At 39.1% G+C, this 19,144-nt stretch overlaps 1 protein-coding gene across 1 annotated transcript in view; it reads left to right on the plus strand.

The window, feature by feature from the left end:
- The window catches only part of Cep162 (centrosomal protein 162), a 69,299-nt gene that overhangs the window by 29,590 nt on the left and 20,565 nt on the right, over nt 1–19,144 (plus strand). The window contains exons 14-21 of the mRNA XM_060384635.1: nt 160–290; nt 576–803; nt 1,292–1,432; nt 3,609–3,721; nt 5,634–5,739; nt 13,657–13,783; nt 14,870–15,033; nt 15,825–15,929. Of these exons, the coding sequence (XP_060240618.1) occupies nt 160–290; nt 576–803; nt 1,292–1,432; nt 3,609–3,721; nt 5,634–5,739; nt 13,657–13,783; nt 14,870–15,033; nt 15,825–15,929 (1,115 nt within the window). The remainder of the gene's footprint in view (nt 1–159; nt 291–575; nt 804–1,291; nt 1,433–3,608; nt 3,722–5,633; nt 5,740–13,656; nt 13,784–14,869; nt 15,034–15,824; nt 15,930–19,144) is intronic.

Raw genomic sequence — 19,144 nt, forward strand, 5'->3', positions numbered from 1 at the left:
AAAGAGCTGTGGGGTGGAGCGATGCCTCAGCCTGCGCAATGATCACCATTTTACCTTCCCATTGCCACTGTCCTCATATTCATTGTCCATCCTTGCTGAATGCACCGTACCTTCAACCTTACTTCTGTGATGCTTTCTTCTGTTGTCTGCAATATATAGAAATATTATCTGGAACAAAACTCATCAAGCCTGCAGCTCTGAATAAGCCATCCCCTCAAAGTGAAGGTAGCCTAGCCACACCTAAGAGGCCTGAAGACCCCCCAGATGATGCCCTCGTTCAGTTTCAGACTGTAGGTATTGAAGTTCTTCTTAATAGTTATAATTTTCATACCTTAAAATCATTTTAAAGTAGATTATAAAGTATGTGTTAATTGAACACTATGTAAGAAAATATCACAGTTGAAGTTGATTAATATGCACAAATAAAATATAAAATTAATTTTCCTTATTTACATCACTCTTACTGTTTTCTCTGTAGAACTGTTAACATGTCTTTGCCAGTTTTCATTTTTGTGTTTGTGTTCTAAGTTTTAAACACACAGCTAGTGTAATGAAGCAATGCTTCTTTTTGAAAGGAGCCTTCAGGGTCCTATGTTGGAAACAGAGAGAAAGAGTTACTAATGTTGAAAAGAGCTCAGGAAGCAGAGGAAAAATGGAGGGGTGCACAAGCACTAATTGAACAAATTAAAATCACATTCTCGGAAAAGGAGAAGGAGCTGGAGAACACCATGGAAAACCTGAAGAGGCAGCAGGAGAGAGAGCTCTTCAAACTCAACCAAGAAAATTACATTCTTCAGGCCAAGGTACCGAGTGCACTATTCAGGCTTTCCTTTTTATTTATTGAACAAACAAACAAAAAACAAAACTGTGCTTCCTACTAAATTCCTTGTTATCCTTGGTGCCTGGAGCTGTTGAATTGATGTATTTGTCACATAAAATACAGACTTCATTCTTGGTTCTCTCCTTACGAAAGAGTGAATTGAACCATTGGGGAAAATCAAAACTTGGCTCATTTTGATGATTTCCCCGTGTCAGCTGTTCTTTTAAAAACACATCAGTGAGTTTATTATGAACCCCAGAAAATGAGAGGTTTAGCAAGAAAAGCATGTCAGGTTAATGTTTCTGAGGCCCCTCTCTCGGCAAAAAAAAATCTCTGTGCTGACTTGACTGTGGTCACAGCACTTCTCAGTATGCTTAGTAATGGAGGTTGTTTGGGTCTGAAAAAACTATTTTCCTCACTTCTTTCTTCATTTTCCTCTGCAAATTAAACAACTTCTCCATTTTCTTAAAGCTAAGTAGCTTTGAAGAAACAAGCAGAAAACAGAGGTGGCTACAATTTGGAGAAACGTCTGATCCCATCACTGGAGAAAAACTGAAACAAATCCAAAAAGAGATCCAAGAACAAGAGACACTTCTTCAAGGGTATCAGCAGGTATGGTAGTTCTTCAGCCTCTGACAACTCTGGTTTTGATCCTTTAATCATAAATACCAGTTACATTAAAATACCACTGTGGTCATGTAAGATGTAGTGTCTTCACCCTAACACACATCATTCCTCTCCTTTCCTCCTCCTTCCCTCCTGGTCTTCCTCCTGTGCCCTGGAACTCATGGATAGTCCAGGTGAGCCTCAAGGTTGTGATCCACCCCCCAAATGTTCGGTGTAGACATGCACTGTCTTGCCCAGTTGACCTGTACATTTCTTTTTTTCTTTTTCGTTTTTTTAATTTTTTTTTTATTAATTACACTTTATTCACTTTGTATCCCCCATAAGCCCTTCCCTCCTCCCCTCCCAATTCCACCCTCCCTCCCCCTTCTTCACACATTTTCCTCCCCAAGTCCACTGATAGGGGAGGTCCTCCTCTCCTTCCTTCTGATCTTAGTCTATCAGATCTCATCAGGAGTGGCTGCATTGTCATCTTCTGTGGCCTGGTAAGGCTGCTCTCCCCTCAGGGGGAGGTGATCAAAGAGCAGGCCAATCAGATTATGTCAGAGGCAGTTCCTCTTCCAATTACTATGGAACCCACTTGGACACTGAACTGCCATGGGCTACATCTGGACCTGCACATTTCTTATTAGCCAGATTAAAGTAGCCAATTCTGGATTTAAATAAAAACCTAGTTTTAAATCTTAACTCTAAAACCGTGAAGCCATGTGCAAAACCTGTCACCCTTCTGTTTTTATGAGTAAGGACAATAGTGAATAAGGTCATAGTGAAATTCAAAATAAAACAATACAGACTAGCCTCATAACCAAGCACGTAGTAGCCAGTCAGAAATCATTACATGCTATTTTAACAGCCATGTTCTTTAGAGATGAGCACATTTTCCTCTGCTTTCTACAAAGTTTGTAATAGAGTTTGACTAGTCTTGATATTATTTTTAACAATAACAATCTGTACTCAAGTGCTAATGCCCCAGGATGAACTTTTTTAAGTTAGTATGAGCTGTTTGTTTATAGCAGTAGATGTTTCCAGTGGCTTTAAGACTTAGCTTCCTTCTCTGCCTTACTTTTTGTCCTATTTCTCTTCTTTTGTCTCCCACCTCATTAATTTTCTTTTTCTCTTTTACAGCTATAATCTGAGCTCTTCGCTATTCTTTATCACCCAGAGGGGACTCAGAGAAAGCATTTCCACACTCTTGCTCTGAATGTTTGCGCAGCACACGCTGCCTTCAGTTTAGAGAGATCCATTCAGATTCTTCATCCACTGCTTCACCTTGCCAAACAGGGATTTTTCAAATTTCACAGGCCCTTAAGTATGTCAGCTGCCCCCTCAGAAGACAATATCCAGGCTGCGCGTGTTGACATACCATCTGCCAGGACTGGTCCACGTGTGCTGAGATAGTCCATGTTATTGCTACCACCTCAAAAGTTCCTGGTTTTCAGCAGATTCTTAACACGAAGCTAGGTCAGTCAGTTACAGCGTCTGATCACAGATTCATTTGTTCCATATCGAATTACCTTGATGTTGAAAGCCAGGCTTCTGAAATTTTCCTCTACTTCTGATTTTTTTCCCCCCTTCCTGTCCCAAATCAGAATTGGGTATATAGCCCCACTGGGCTCTCTCACTCCTAGCCCACCACATGGGTGATAAAGATATGTTGATTCTGTCTTCACTCTGCCTTTTGCATTTGCACTGATGAAATTCAGTTTATTACACTGCCATTAGATTCTTCAATTTAGGGGAATTTTTAACACTTTGTTTTTTGAGTAAACAATTTTAGCATTTCAGAAAGAGTTGTGTCTAGATAAGTTGCCTTCTATGATGATAGAAGATGTATGAAAAAAATTTTAAATTTATAAAATTAAAAAAGCAAACTTGCCAAGTGGAGTGTCACATGCCTGTAATCCCAGCACTCAGGGAGGCAGAGGCAGGCAGATCTCTGAGTTCAGGGCCAGCCTGATCTACAAAGCAAGTCCACTATTTAGCCTCGAAAAACCTAAATAAATAAATAAATAAATAAATAAGTGAATAAATAAGTGAATAAAAAATATATAAATAAAGGCAGGAAAATTTAAAGACCACCTAAATGATTTATTTACTAACATTTCATTTTATGTTATAAAGTACTGCTAACTTAACTAAAATTCATTTTTCTGTTTTTAAAAAGGAAAATGAAAGGTTGTATAATCAAGTAAAAGATCTTCAGGAACAAAATAAGAAAAATGAAGAGCGAATGTTTAAGGAAAATCAGAATTTATTTAGTGAGTTAGCCTCTTTAAAGTAAGTTCTTTTGAAATTCTTACACTTAAATATGCTTAACTGTTTCTAAGCATAGTGCTATCATCTTAATAATGCATTTTTTCTTAAAAATGATACTTTAGCATGTATCTATTCTCACTTGTATATTGACTTCAAGTCTCATAATTTTTATGTTACATAGGCAGAGGATTTTTCTTTTAGTAACTGATAGTAATTGATAGCTAGTATTTTCAACAGTATTCTCAACATATCTGAGTGTGTTGCCATTGTTTTTAAGAAACTGAAAGTAGAGCATTTGTCTTTGTCCACACTTAAGCCTAAAATGCTTAATTATTCCCTAAACAATGATTTGATCAATAATACAAAAATAAAAAATAAAAACCATAGTATCACTTTGAACTTAGGTTCTGTAGAAACAGAATAACTGTAGAATAACTCTGGAAAGAGAAAAAGAAACAATGATCCTAGAAAAAGAGAAAAAGAAAGACAAGAGAGAGGATGTAAATGGTGTGATCTCATCTGAAGGCTAGCTTCACTCTGATGTCACCAGGAAGCTCAAAAGAATAGACTGTTCTATACTTGGTACCTAGCTGAGCCCCTGCCACTGACTGGGATGTACCTGTGAAGGAACTTGGAATGTCTTCCAGGTTTGGCTGAAGTCAGTTGTTCAGAGAGAAAAAAACAAAATAAACAAAAAACACCTATGAGTTTTTACTGTGTCCAGCACTCACTGTAGAGTAGTGGAACACATATGACAGACCCTGGGCCATCACCTTACTGTTAGAAGGATAAATGCCAAACCTACAACCATGGACAAACATGGACAAACTAGGTACTGCCTTCTGCTAGGAAATAACAGTTCATCATTTCACATCAATGTCCAGTCACACAGGATGTTACCAGAAGTTTTATTGACTGTAAATGTCACGAATGCTAACCTTATTTAGTAACAGGCTACCTTCTTTTAGATGGCTTATAACACAAAAAGTGTAGCTATTACAAGAGTGTAGCGTACACTGCTCTTTTGTGTAAAACAGAAAAATATACACCCTCCAGTAGATATAAGTGACAGCTATACAGATTGGTAAGCAGAGGGTGTGTGGGTCTGTGTTTTAATGTCCTGTTCTGGTCAGTGTGGCCCCAAAGCCAGGTGTGCTGAAATGATTCTTGAAAATACTTACATCTTCTTTCCAGATGCTTCTCATACACATGTCTAGATCTCATAAAGATCCTATCTGAACTGGAGATGTAACTCAGTTGGCAGAGTCCAGCACAGTACCCAGTACCACTTACAGCAGGGCCTGGTAGCATACACCTGTTATCACAGTTCTCTGGAGGGGAGGCAGGAGGCTCAGAAGTTCAAGGTCATCTTCAGCCATATAGCAACATAGAAACCAGCTTGGACTATATGTGACTGTGTCAGATATTAGATAAACAAGCATCTTTACTACCTGGCTTCTAGAAAGAACTATTCCAAAATCCCAAACTAAGTGACTTCCATGATAAAATAATTTATTTAAATAACTTACTGAGGCGATATTATATAGCTTTCTTTTTAAAAGTATCTAAAAATTGAATCTGAGGTCCAGATGTGTTTTGGTTTTGTTTGTTTCCGTGTTTAAAATTGGAATTTTTGTTTGTCAAAAGAAAGGAGGTAGCAACAGTAAGATCAGGAGTACACAGAAAGCTCTAGAAAAATAGCACATTTTTTTGTAACACTTCATTTTCTCTGAGAATTAGAAGCAAATGTTTTTAAATTTCATTTAAACCAAAAATCTTAGTATTCCTGTTCTTCTAACGTGAAAAGTATAAGCATTTCCCTCAAGTCTACTTTTTAACACGTCTAGTGATTCATATAGTTTGGAATTCATTAGAATATTTTGTATTAAAGGAAATACTTTTTTTAATCTTTTTTTTTAATTTTCAAAATTAGAGAACAGATGAACAAAAATCGTTTTCTGTCTCAAGCAGTTGAAAATGCAGAACCCACCAAAACCCAGAGTTTTACGGATCTTCTAGCAGAATTACGGGTAGCACAGGTAAGTTGAATAAGGACTTTAACTATTGAGGTTAGTAATCACAGAAATTTCAGTGTGCAAAAAGACCCATTATTTTAAGATAGATTATTTGAAAATTAGGAAGTATCTAAGATTAGCATTTAGTATTCATGTGACTTTAATGTACAGAAAACTTTGGAAGCTGGTTTAAATGGTCCCTACTCTTCAGTACAACCTCTCCTGGGGCACTTATCACACAGAGCCACATCACAGGCATTGCATTTGGGGCACATGTATACTTTATTTCAAATAAATTCCCAGCTCCTGGAAAAGAACATGTCCTGCCCCTTTGAGTGAGACCCGTGTTTAGTTCTCACTGCCTCCTTCAGGCAGCACACAGTCACCTCTAATTCCAGCTTCAGGGGGTCCAGTGCCTCTGCCATCCCAGGGCAACGTCACTCGGTGTATACACACACTGCGTGCTTATGCTTTAAAACATAAAGATTTAAATGTATTTAAAATATTAAAAAAGAAAGAACATTAAAAAATACATTTAAAAGTTCTTCATTATAGTAAATACACTCATTGCTAAAATAGGAAACAGGATGAAGGTAACTGTTGCCTTTAAAAGTTAGTAACTTTGTTTTGGGAGCGTTTTTTATTAATGAAGTTATTTACTTTACATCCTGATCGCTACTTCCCCTCCTTCTTCTCCTACCAGGCCCTCCCTCTCACCTCTCTCTCTCTCCCCTATCTACCCCTCTTCCCATTGTCCTCAGAAAATGGAATATCAATCAGCCTTGGCATATCAAGTTGCAGTAAGCCTAGGCATATCTTCTACTGAGGCTAGACAAGGCAGCCAAGTTTGCGGAGGGATTCAGAAGCAGGCAACAAAGTCAGAGACAGCCTCTGCTCCTGCTTTAGGAGTCCCACATGAAGACCGTAGCTGTATAACTGTGACATATGTGCACAGGGCCTAATTCCATCCTATGTATGCTCCATGGTTGGCAGTTCAGTCTCTGTGAGCCCTTACGGGTTCAGGTTAGTTGATTCTGCAGCTTTTCTTATGGTGCCCTTGATCCCTCTGGCTCCTTCCATCCTTCCTGCCCCACTTCCACAGGATTCCCCAAGTTCCACTTAATGTTTGGCTATGAGTATCTGTATCTGTTTCCATCAGTTGCTGGATAAAGCCTCTCTAATGAGAGTTATGCTAAATTTATGTCTGCAAGTATAGTAGAATATCACTAATAGTGTCAGGGGTGGGCTGCCCCTCATGGCATGGGTCTCAAGCAGAGCCAGTCATCAAATTCTGTTCCATCTTTTACCCCTGCACATCTTGTAGGCAGGAGAAATTGTGGGTCTAAGGTTTTATGGTTGGGTTGGTGTCATAAACCCTCCATTGGAAGTCTTGCCTACTTACAGCAGATAGACAGTTCAGGCTCCATTCCCCATCTCATCCCTCTTGTCCCATTCTCATACCTCCCCCACCTAGACCCCTCCCACCACTCACCCTCCAATATCTAATCTGTTTGCCTTTCTCAGAAAAATTCAGGTGTGCCCCCTTGTTAGTTAGCTTCTTTGGTCTGTGAGCTATAGTGTGATTATCCTGTGCTTTATAATATCCACTTATAAGTGAGTACATACCATATTTGTCTTTCTGGGTCTGGGTTACTTTACTTGAATGGCCTTTTCTAATTCCATCCATTTGCCTGCAATTTTCGTTCTTTTTAATGGCTGGGTAAACTCCATTGTGTAAATGTAACACATTTTCTTTATGCATTCTTTGTTTGAGGGACATCTAGGTTGTTTCCAATTTCTGGCTATTATGAATAAAGCCACTATGAATATAGTTGAACAAGTGTCTTTTTGATCTGATGGAACATCTTTTGGGTATATACCAAGGAAAGGTATAGCTGGATCTTGAGGTAGAACTATTCCCATATTTCTAATAAACTGCCAAATTGATTTCCAAAGTGGTTATCCAAGTCTGCACATCTACCAGCAATGGGGAAGTGTTCCCTTCACTCCACATCCTCGCTAGCATGAGCTGTTGCTTGAGTTTTTTGTTTTGTTTTTTTTTTAACTTTTTTATTATTATCATTTACTACAATTTATTCAATTTGTATGCCGGCTGTGTCCCCCTCCCCCATTTCCTCCCAATCCTATCCTCCCTCCCTTTTCTCCCCCTATACCCCTCTCCTAGTCCACTGATAGGTGAGGACCTCCTTCCTTCCATCTGACCCTAGCCTATCAGGTCTCATCAGAACTGGTTGCATTGTCTTCTGTGGCCTAGCAAGGCTGTACGCCTCCCCCCGCCCCCAGGGGGAGGTGATCAGAGAGCCTGTCACTGAGTTCATGCCAGAGAAAGCCCCTGCTCCCCTTACTAGGAGACTTGGAGACTGAGTCCATGGGCTACATCTGAGCCAGGGTTTTAGGTCCTCTCTATGCATTGTCCTTGGTTGGGGGTATCAGTCTCTGCAGGAACCCCAGGGCTCATGTTTTGTTTTTTTTGGTTGGTTTTGTTGTTGTTGTTTTGGTTTGGTTTCATTTGGGGGGGGGTTGGGGTTTTGTTTGTTTGTTTGTTTGTTTGGCTCTTTTGGTCTCCTTTTAGAGCTCCTGTCCCCTCCAGGTCTTTCTATCTCCCCCTTCTTTTGTAAGATTACCTGCACTCTGCCCAAACTTTAGCTGTGAGTCTCATCCTCTGCTCAAAACCTCAATCAGTGGACTTGGGGAGGGGCAATCATGAAGAAGGGGGAGGGAGGGTAGGATCGGGAGGGGAGGAGGGAGGGGCTTATGGGGGGATACAAAGTGAATAAAGTGTAAAATAACAATAATAATAATAAATAAAAAATTAAAAAAAATGAAACCTCAATCAGTAGAGTCTTTCAGAGACCCTCTGTGGTAAGCTCCTGTCCTATTCCCTGTCTTCTCCTGCTTCCAATGTCTATCACATTTGTCCTTCTGAATGAGGATTGAGCATCTTCCCTAGGGTCTTCCTTGTTGTTTAGTTTCTTTAAAAGTATAGATTTTAGTCTGTTTATCCTATATTATATGGCCAATATCCACTTATGAGTGAGTATATACCGTATGTGTCTTTCTGCTTCTGGGTTACCTTACTCAAGATGATCTGTTCTAGTTCCCACCATTTGCCTGCAAATTTCATGATTTCCTTGTTTTTAATAGCTGAGTAGTATTCCATTGTGTGAATGTACCATAATGTCTGTATCCATTCCTCCATTGAGGGATATCTAGGTTTGTTTACAGCTTCTGGCTATTACAAATAGAGCTGCTATGAATATGGTTAAGCATAAGTCTTTGTTGTATAGTTGAACATATTTTGGATATATACCTAGGCATCAGGGAAATACAAATCAAAACAACCCTGAGATTTCACTTTACACTCATCAGAATGGCTAATATCAAAAACTCAAGTGACAACACATGCTGGAGATGATATGGAGAAAGGGGAACCCTCCTCCATTGCTAGTGAGAGTGTAACCTTGTACAACCACTTTGGAAATCAATCTGGTGCTTTCTCAGACAGTTAGGAATAGTGGTACCTCAAGATCCAGCTATACCACTTCTAGGCTTATATCCAAAAGATGCCCAAGTACACAAGAACATCTGCCCAACCATGTTCATAGCAGCTTTATTTGTAATAGCCAGAAGTTGGAAACAACCCAGATGCCCCTCAGTTAAGGAATGGATACAGAAATTGTGGTACATTTACACAATGGGATACTACTTGATTCCATTGATCAACTTGTCTGTTTTTATGCCAATACCATGTGGTTTTTATTAGGTTCTGTAGTATAGCTTGAAATCAGAGATGGTGGTACATCCAGAAGTTCTTTTATTGAACAAGATTTTTAGCTATCCTGTTTTTGTTGTTTTTTGTTGTTGTTGTTGTTTTTCTATTTGAAGTTGGGTATTCTTTCAAGGTCTGTAAAGAAATGTTTTGGAATTTTGAAGGGAATTGCTTTGAACTTGTAGATGGCTTTGGTAAGATGGCAATTTTTACTGTATAGTCCTACTGATCCATGATCATAGATCTTTCCATCTTCTGATATCTTCAATTTCTTTCTTCAGAGATTTGAAATTCTTATCATACAGGTCTTTCACTTGCTTGGTTAGAGTTATACCAAGATATTTTATATTATTTATGGCTACTGTGAAGGGTGTTGTTCCCCTAATTTCTTTTTCAGCCCATTTGTTGTTTGTATAAAGGGGGGGGCTACTGATTTTTTTAATTAATTTTTTATCCAGCCCTTTTCTGAATGTGTTTATCAGCGTTAGGAGTTCCCTGGTAGAATTTTTGAGGTCACTTATGGATTCTATCATATCATCTGCAAAGAGCAATTCTTTGACTTCTTCTTTTCCAGTTTGTATCCCTTTGGTCTTTTTCAGTTGTTTTTTGCCATAGCTAAAACTTCAAGTACTATATTGAATAGATTCAGAAAGAGTGGGCAGCCTTGTGTTATTCCTGATTTTAGTGGAATTGCTTTAAATTTCTCCCCATTTAATTTGATGTTGGCTATTGGCTTGCTGTATATTGCCTTTAATGTGTTTAGGTATATGCCTTTTATCCCTGATCTCTCTAAGACTTGTAATAAAGGGTGTTGGATTTTGTCAAAGACTTTTTCAGCATCTAATGAGATGATCTTTTTATTTTCTTTGTAGTTTGTCTATATAGTGGAGTTCACTGATGGATTTTTCTATGTTGAACCATTCCTTCATTTCTGGGATGAAGCCTACTTGATAATGCTGGATGATGTTTTTGATATGTTTTTGGATTCAGTTTGCGAGTATTTTATTGAATATTTTTGCATCAGTTTCTGAGTTTGTAGGCTTCCTGTTGTTTCTGTTGTTAAGATCCAGCTTTAATCCATGGTGGTCTGATAAAATATAGGGAGTTATTTTAATTTTTTTGTTATCTATTGAGACTTGCTTTGTGATGGTCAGTTCTGGAAAAGGTTCCATGAGGTGCTAAGAAGAAGGTATATTCTTTTGTGTTTGGGTGAAATATTATGTAAATATCATAGCATCTGTTAGTTTTATTATTTCTGTTGGGTGCCCTTGCATTTGGGGCATAGATATTCAGAATTGTGATGTCATCTTGGTGGATTTTTTCCTTTGATGAGTATGAAGTATCCTCCATCCCTTTGGATTAATTTTGGTTAGAAGTCTATTTTATTAGATATTAGAATGGCTACTCCATCTGGCTACTCCATCTTGGGTCTGTTGCTTTGAAAAATCTTTTTCCAGGCCCTTCCTCTGAGGCAATGTCAATCTTTGATGTTGAAGTATGTTTCTTATATGCATCAGAATATGCATCCTCTTTTCAGATCCGTTGTTAGCGTATGTTTTTTTATTGGGGAATTGACTGCATTAATGTTGAGAAATATTAATGACCAATGACTGTTAATTCCTGTTATTTTAATGTGGTTGGTGTGTGTGTATGTGTGTGTGTGTGTGTGTGTTTCTCTTCTTTTGGTTTTGCTGGTGTAGGGTTATTTTTTTTCCTGTGTTTTCATGGCTGTAGTTAACCTCCTTAGGTTGGAGTTTTACTTCTAGTATATTCTGCAGGGCGGGATTTGTGAATAGATATTAACTTTGGTTTTGTTATAGAATTTCTTGTTTTCTCCCTCTATGGTGATTAAAAGTTTTGTTGGCTATTGTAGTCTGGGCTGACATCTGTGGTCTCTTAGGATCTGCAAGACATCTGCCCAGGCCCTTCTGGTTTTTAGAGTCTCTGTTGAGAAGTCAGGTGTAATTCTGATAGGTCTGTCTTTATACGGTAGTAGGTCTTTTTCCCTTGGTGCTTTTAATATTCTTTCTTTGTTCTGTACAGCTAGTGTTTTGATTCTGTGGTGGCAGGATTTTCTTTTCTGGTTCAGTCTATTTCATGTTCTATAAACTTATTGTATGCTTATTGGCGTCTCTTCCTTAGGTTAGGGAAATTTTCTTTTGTGATTTTGTTGAAAATAGTGTCTAGACCTCTCAGCTGGGAATCTTCTTATTATATTCCTATTATTCTTAGATTTGGTCTCTTCATAGTGTTACAGATTTTCTGGTTGTTTTGTGTCAGAAACTCTTTAGATTTAACATTGACTGATGTATCAATTTTTTCTATTGTATCTTCTCTGCCTGACAGTCTCCCTTCCATCTCTTGTATTCTGTTGGTGATGCTTGTATCAATATTTTGGTTCTCTTCCCTAGGTTTTCCACCTCCAGGATTCCCACAGTTTGTGTTTTCTTTATTGCTTCTATTTCCATTTTCAGGTCTTGAACACTTTACCTGTTTGATTGTAATTTTCTGTATTTCTTTAAGAGATTCATTCATTCCCTCTTTAAAGGCCTCTATCATCTTCATAAGATCGGATTTAAGGTCATTTTCTTGTGCCTCAGCCACATTAGGATATCCAGAGCTTGCTGTTGTAGGACAGCTGGTCTGACAGTGCCATATTGCCCTGGCTGTTTGTTCTTATGCTGGTCTTCAGCCATCTGGGTTTTGCAATTATTATAGGTTTAAATGCTGACTTCTGAGTTTATCTTTGTTGGATGTGGGGGGGTGGTTTTGTTTTGTTTTTTGATGGTTTTTACGCTTGGTTTCTGTTTCTTCTCTGTTTTCTGGCCTTAGTGGCCTGGGATTCTGGTAATTAGTGAGTCTTCAGGTGTAATAGGATGTATCCCCTGGGGGTTTTGTGGCCTGTGTAGCCTCTGGGATTTTGGGTGCTAACCTTGCCTCTTGCCTCTTTGGGTCCCTAGTACCAGCATAGCCTGGGTTCCTTAGTGCCAGAATGGCTTGTAGGCTAGAAAATGGAATCTGGGGGGAGGGGAGGAGTACAGTTTAAGGCTGTTGGGTGTATTTTAAAGAGACTTGGTGGACAAGGACTTACTTGGTGTTCCTGGTGACAATGGACCTCTGGGAAAGCAGGCAGAGTTGTGGGACAGAAAATGGAGCACAGGGGATAGGGTGCAGCTTACCGCTATTGGGTGTGCTTAAGGGGGCAGTTGGCAGGCAGGACAAGTTAGTAAATTTTTACGTATCTCAGTGCACATCTAGATAGCAGACTGTGTATTACAAATAGATGTATCCTAGTTACCCAAGGTCAAGGTGGGGACCCATCTGTCAATCAGTGGTCTCCGTTCCTAGGCAAACAATCCTATTTATAAAGTCCTTTCCTATACTAGTATCTTGAAGGATACTGCCTATGTTTTCTTCAAGCAGTTTCAGTGTTTCATGTTTCACACTGAGGTCTTTGGTCCATTTGAAGTTGTTTTGTGCAGGTGAAAGATAAAGAGTCTAGTTTCATTCTGCATGTGGACGTTAAATTTTCCCAGTACCATTTGTTGAAGGGGCTTTCTTCAGCATGTATTTTTGACCTCTTTGTCATGTCATGACATGAAGGAGCAAGCTGGCAAGCTACCTGAAAGAATAGGGAGTGCAGAGCCTTTAAGGTTGGCGTGCTCTAGGGGTAGGGGGTATTCAAAGAACAGCAAAGAGACATTTGTGGCTAAAACAGAACAGATTTCTAGCTCAGTCACAGCCACAGCTAAGTTATGTGACACTGAAAGTCATGGCTAAGGATTTGAGGTTCACCCCAAGAGAACCACTACCGGAGGATTCAGCTGGAGATGTGTGGCTAAACCGTGAGAACAGGCTGTAGGTAAGGTTTATCACAGCAGTCCAGGCAAGGGGTTACTGACCATCAGTGCTTCAAAAAAAAGAACACATTAGGATAACACAGTGGGAGTTCCAGTGGGATGATGAGAAGACTAGAGACTGCGGGAAGTTCGGGGCTAGAACACCCTCTGTCCCTTTAAGACAAAACATGACCTGAAATTTAGGAAATGTTCACGGCAGTATTTTTGGTGGGTTGAGTAAAGAAGAGAATGTCCCATGAGTTATCTATTGGTTTGGAAGTAACCTACTTTTATATTCCTTCAAATATTAAGAAAGAGAAAAACCATCTGATGGAAGACATCAAAAGACTGAAGCAAGACAAACAAGCTCTTGAAGTGGACTTGGAAAAAGTGAAGAAAGAGAGGGACCAAGCTAAAGATCAGATTGCTTTTGCCACAGGTAAGCACAGCCGAGGCCATGAGTTCAAGATTGAACTCATGTTCCAATCATGAGCTCAAGTAAGAGGAACCAGATGGCATCATTAAATCACTTACCCTGTCAATAACTGGTGATCTTTGAAACATTTTAAACTAGTGATAAAATAATGTATACTTCTTATTTTTAACAAGAACAATTGCAACATCAAGGGAGAATCAGACATTAGTTGAGTTCATAGCTTTGTGTTGAGTTGTTTAGAGGACTATAGTCTTAGCCTGGCTGAAAGCTTCCTAAAGGCAACTGAAACATGCTCTGAAGTATTTGCCATGTGAACACATACTGCTGCATTATTTTTTATGAAAAGAAAATTTTTCCACCAGGAAAATTTCTGGGAGAAAGATAAGAATAAACAGAATGTAATGGGATGGGAGAATACAAACAAACACTAAGAGGTTTGAAAGTAAAGGAGTGGAGGTAGGGCTAGGGAGGGGCTGCCTTGAGCAGATTGCTGGGTAGGTGGTGGGTGGCAGACAAGAAAGGTCAGAGTTCTTTTTGCCAAAGTTAGCCTTCTATCTACAGTACCTTCAGCTTCAGTGTAAAAGCGGTACAAACAACTCATTCTTGAGTGCTTATGAGAAAATGATGTTTCCTTTATTATCTCCAAAGTAGAAGAGGAAAAGCTATTTTTAAAAGTTCAAAACCTTTTTCATATAAATTTGTTGTATTACCTTAAGCAGTACACTTGTAAATGTATGCCATTTTTATTTTTTAACTGTAGGCATTCCTTATTTTTATTATTCTTTGAATCTATTCATTTTCTCCTGAAAACAACTTGAATTTCATAAGTCAGTGGGTAACAATTAATCACACGTTTCTAGCTAGCCATCCTTGCTATGACGTAGATTTGGATTATGAACACAATCTCTTATCTTCATTACTAAAAGAATCAACTAGACACTGGTGCATGCATCATTGGTTTATGCCTTTTGTTTCTTCATAATGCTTTTACCAGATTGACACTGAATTTTTATTTAAAATACTGGAATTTTGTTATTTCCATATTTTGAAAAAATTATCATCAGGTTATTGAGTTATTTTGTCATGTAGGTGAAAATTTATATGAAATAAAGATTTTAGAAGAAACGCATAAACAAGAAGTCAGTCGTCTACAAAAGCGGTTACAGTGGTATGCTGAAAATCAGGAGCTTCTGGATAAAGATGCAGCTCGTCTCAGAGAGGCCAATGAAGAAACGGAGAAGCTGAAACTAGAGGTGCTTTTGTACATGAGCATCCTGCTGTAGTATCACTCCTGTGTAACTGTTGTCACTGCTCCCTTGCTGCTTGTGTGTTCACCTCCTCTACTGGAGATAAATCCAGGGCCTTGCACTTGCTCTGCTCCTGCGCTCTATCTCCAGCTGCAAGCCTCTCACTCTTAACATCTGGATTTAGAGGTAGTTTAGGTTTGGCTTGAGTTTTGAGTTTGAGAATAGTCTTTTTACATAGACAGTAGATAAGTGCCAGCTACTTATTACAGCTTATAGGTACCATATGGCCTGACCCACAGGGGCCTGCCTCAAGACCTCCTGTGTGCCCCTCAGTGAGCTGACTCCCTGTAGCCACATAGCAACTTCAGATTAACTCCACTTGCCGCCTTGTCCTTGGTTCTTCACATGCCTCACACCCTCTCTTCCTCTATCAGAACTCAGCTTAAGTTTCTGCTTAGAACTTCCTCCTCCACAACCCCCCAGCCCTGCTCTTTGTCTTTTGATCTGTTGTTTTGTTGATCATAAATACCTGTGACGTAAGCTGAGTCACTTGTTGATTTACCTGGTTAGCTTATCGACCGTCTCTTTCTACAAGTGCAAGGACCCAGCTTTTCTTGTTGGCCTGTATCTCCTGCAGCCAGTGCTGTACCTCAGAGACATTTGGAAAAAAGAAATAGCTCAACCATTGTCTGTTACAGAGTTAATAGGTGAACTAACATGTCTCCCACCTTTGATGCTTTCTTGTTGTAAATACACTTCTTGCTTCTTGCTTTGCCACATTCCTCATTTGTGGACAGATTGAGAAACTGAAAAGTGAGTGTGGGAGCCCAGCTACTCAGCAGAGGTTACGCTCAAAGGAAAGAGCTCTTGATGCCAAAAGAATTCAGGATCTGGAGCGGCAGGTAAGTGTTAAAGGTGAATTTTTATTGAAGCACTTTTTTTAATCCATATTCTGACCAAAAAAGAAGAAAAAAAAAAAAGGTGGGAGGAGAGTACAGGAAGATCCTAGAATTGGGACTATGTTGCTGATCTTAGGAAATGTTACAAAGCAAGCACCCTGCACAAGGAGCATCCAGTTTCCCAGTCCTCTGGCCATCAGCCTGAGCCTTGCTCACACTGGGCATCACAAGTATTCATTTCAGGCTTGGTGTAGCAAAGAGACTAGTAAAATCTTACTGTGAAGCCTAAGGGAAAAAATGTATTGGAGTAGTTTTGGAGGAGTACAGACAATTAAAGCATTCTGTGTGGCATTTATATTGATAGCTAACTATGAAAGTACAACTTTCCATCCTTTGATGAGGGAGCAGGACTTGTGCAGTCACCTCCTGGTATTTAAACAGACAGCTATTGTTTCATCACAAATCTAAGACTATGAGGTCATCACAGAGCTGAGTGGTTTTATGAGGCGGGAAACTAAGTAAAAATTCAACTTTGTTACTTTCCCGGAACCTTTTCTGGTATTAAGAGGTATGATTTAGTAATTTGGTTGAAGGGTCAAGAAAAGGCTAGGACAAAAGTGGCTTGAAGAGCTAGAAATAATTCACCGTGAGGGTAGTGCGGGATTGTGCCCTGATTGTCTTCAGGGCTTAAGGTTTATGTTGACAAGTGTAGAAGCAGCTGTCCTTAACTAGAGGGGACAGGGGCAAAAGAACAGGTCAATTAGATGATCTCTTTAAGAGAGATCACGTCAAACTGGATATGTGAGAGTAAAGAAATGCTATGCTTAACCTATATATAAGACTTCAAATGGTGGTGTGGGGTAGATGGCTCAGTCATTGTGGTGGTTGCTGTACAAGCATAAAGAACTGAGTTCAGTCCTTAGGACCTCCAGAAAACGTCAGGCTTGGTAGCATATGCTTGTCATCCCATCTTTGGAACCCTGGGGTTTACTGGATAGTTAGCCAACAACCCCAGTCCACAAGGCACAGACTCCAGCGAGATGCTTATAAAAGTCCTGTCTCATAAGACCGCTCCTGAGGAGCAGCACTCACGGCTGACCTCCATAGGCTCCTACATCCAGGTGCAGGTGCGCGTGCACATGCTCCCATGCCAGCGGTGCTCCGCACTGGCCAGACACACAGTCTATAAAAGCACCACGTTTCACTGGACACTCACTGGTTAGCCGTCATCCCTTATGTCCCTGTAGAATACTCCTTTGAGGATATTTTCAGTTAGATTGTTACATGTACATTCTGATGTGCATACTTGATCTGTCTCCTTGAGCATTTCTTTTGTAATGATTCCGTACCTAAATTCCTATTTTATCAGAATATATCACTGATATATTCTCTGTGCTGCAGCTATGTTCTCAAATAGATTAGCTGTAAATAAAATATATTTTCTAGATAGAACATAAGTAATAGTAAGGATAATTGGATGTTCTTTTTAAGATAAAGTTTACATTATCTCTATTCATACTATTAATTTAATGGAATATTTTATAGTTTTTTAGTGCGACCTTTTTAAAATTGGTTTTATATGCCAGTCATTGGTATCACTGACCAAAGAATAACATTTTAACCCAAAATTAAAGTATAAATAGAAGTTAATTTTCCTCCAAAAATGTATTATATATTTTAGGATATGACATCTTTAATATTAAAATAAATTATTTTAACATTAACATTAAAACTATGTTAAAATATTTAATCTAATTCTCTTTTTAAAATGTACATATATATGCCTACTAATTTACATTGTTAATACCAGAGAAAATACCTTTGAAAGTTGACCGAGTGAAGTACATTTATAATATGAATATCATTTGAAGACGGTATGTTCTGAAATTTCTACTGTTAGTTGTGTGTCTGTAAATAGTATTTTGAGCTCTTAATTAGGAAAAAAGTCTTTTTAGACAAATTATAATAAAAAAAAAAACAGCATTTATCAGTGTCCATTGTATGCTGGTGCTTTGCAAAGACTTACCAAGACAGAAGTCAGTTGATCCTCCCTGTGTGAATCTTGTGAGTAAATATTGTTGTTATCCTTGTTTTACCCATAAAGCAAGAAATTTGGATTGAGAGAACCAAAGTCCCCTCATGTGGAGCATAACCAGACATGCCCCTAACCACTGTACTACCGAGTGTTTCAGATATGTATTTTTGCATGCTGATGAGCTAGGAAAGTGTTTATAAACAAAGACTGTTGGGTTTAACATATAGTTTACAGGATGCCATGGCCACAATACCACCTTAAAGCAGGTACAAGCCTTGCCACCTGTAATACCAAGCTGCAGTTTCTGTGTGCTGGGGCACAGTGCTCTCTTACAGAAAACTCTTAAAATATGTCACTGGTTTTTCAACTGAGTGAAAATAGTCTTTATGATGACTTTAAGGTCGTTTTAGGGAAGGGAGAGATGACATTGTGGTTCAGAGCATTTGGTACTTCTTCACAGGACCCAGGTTCTATTTCTAGCACCCACATGATAGCTCACGACAGTCTGTAACTCTAATCTCAGAGGACAGAGTACCTTCTTCTGACCTTCATGGCCACTGCATGTGCGCAGTGCTCAGACAAAACACCCAAACACATAATTTTTTTTTCTTTTAAAGGGTACTGTTAAGTGTCTTTGTCAGGGAGGGCCTGATGGCCTAGACAGGCAGAGGCTTAAGAAGCTCTGTGTCAGGAGACAACTTCCTGAACAGAACACCAACAGCACAGGCTCTAAGAGCAACAATCGATAAATGGGACCTCATAAAGCTGAAAAGCTTCTGTAAAGCAAAGGACATAGTCACCAAAACAAAACGACAGCCTACAGACTGGGAAAGGATCTTCACCAACCCTTTATCTGACAGAGGGGGCTGATATCCAGAATATATAAAGAACTCAAGAAGTTGAAAAGCAGCAAATCAAGTAATCCAATTAAAAAATGGGTACAGAGCTAAACAGAGAATTCTCAGTAGATGAATACAGAATGGCAGAGAAACACTTAAAGAAATGCTCAACGTCCTTAGCCATCAGAGAGATGCAAATCAAAATGACCCTGAGATTTCACCTTACACCCATCAGAATGCTAAGATCAAAAACTCAAGTGACAACACATGCTGGAGAGGTTGTAGAGAAAGGGGAACCCTCCTCCATTGCTGGTGGGAATGCAAACTTGTACAACCACTTTGGA

The sequence above is a fragment of the Meriones unguiculatus genome, chromosome 6, assembly GCF_030254825.1.
Source record: "Meriones unguiculatus strain TT.TT164.6M chromosome 6, Bangor_MerUng_6.1, whole genome shotgun sequence".
NCBI classification, from domain to species: Eukaryota; Metazoa; Chordata; class Mammalia; order Rodentia; family Muridae; genus Meriones; species Meriones unguiculatus.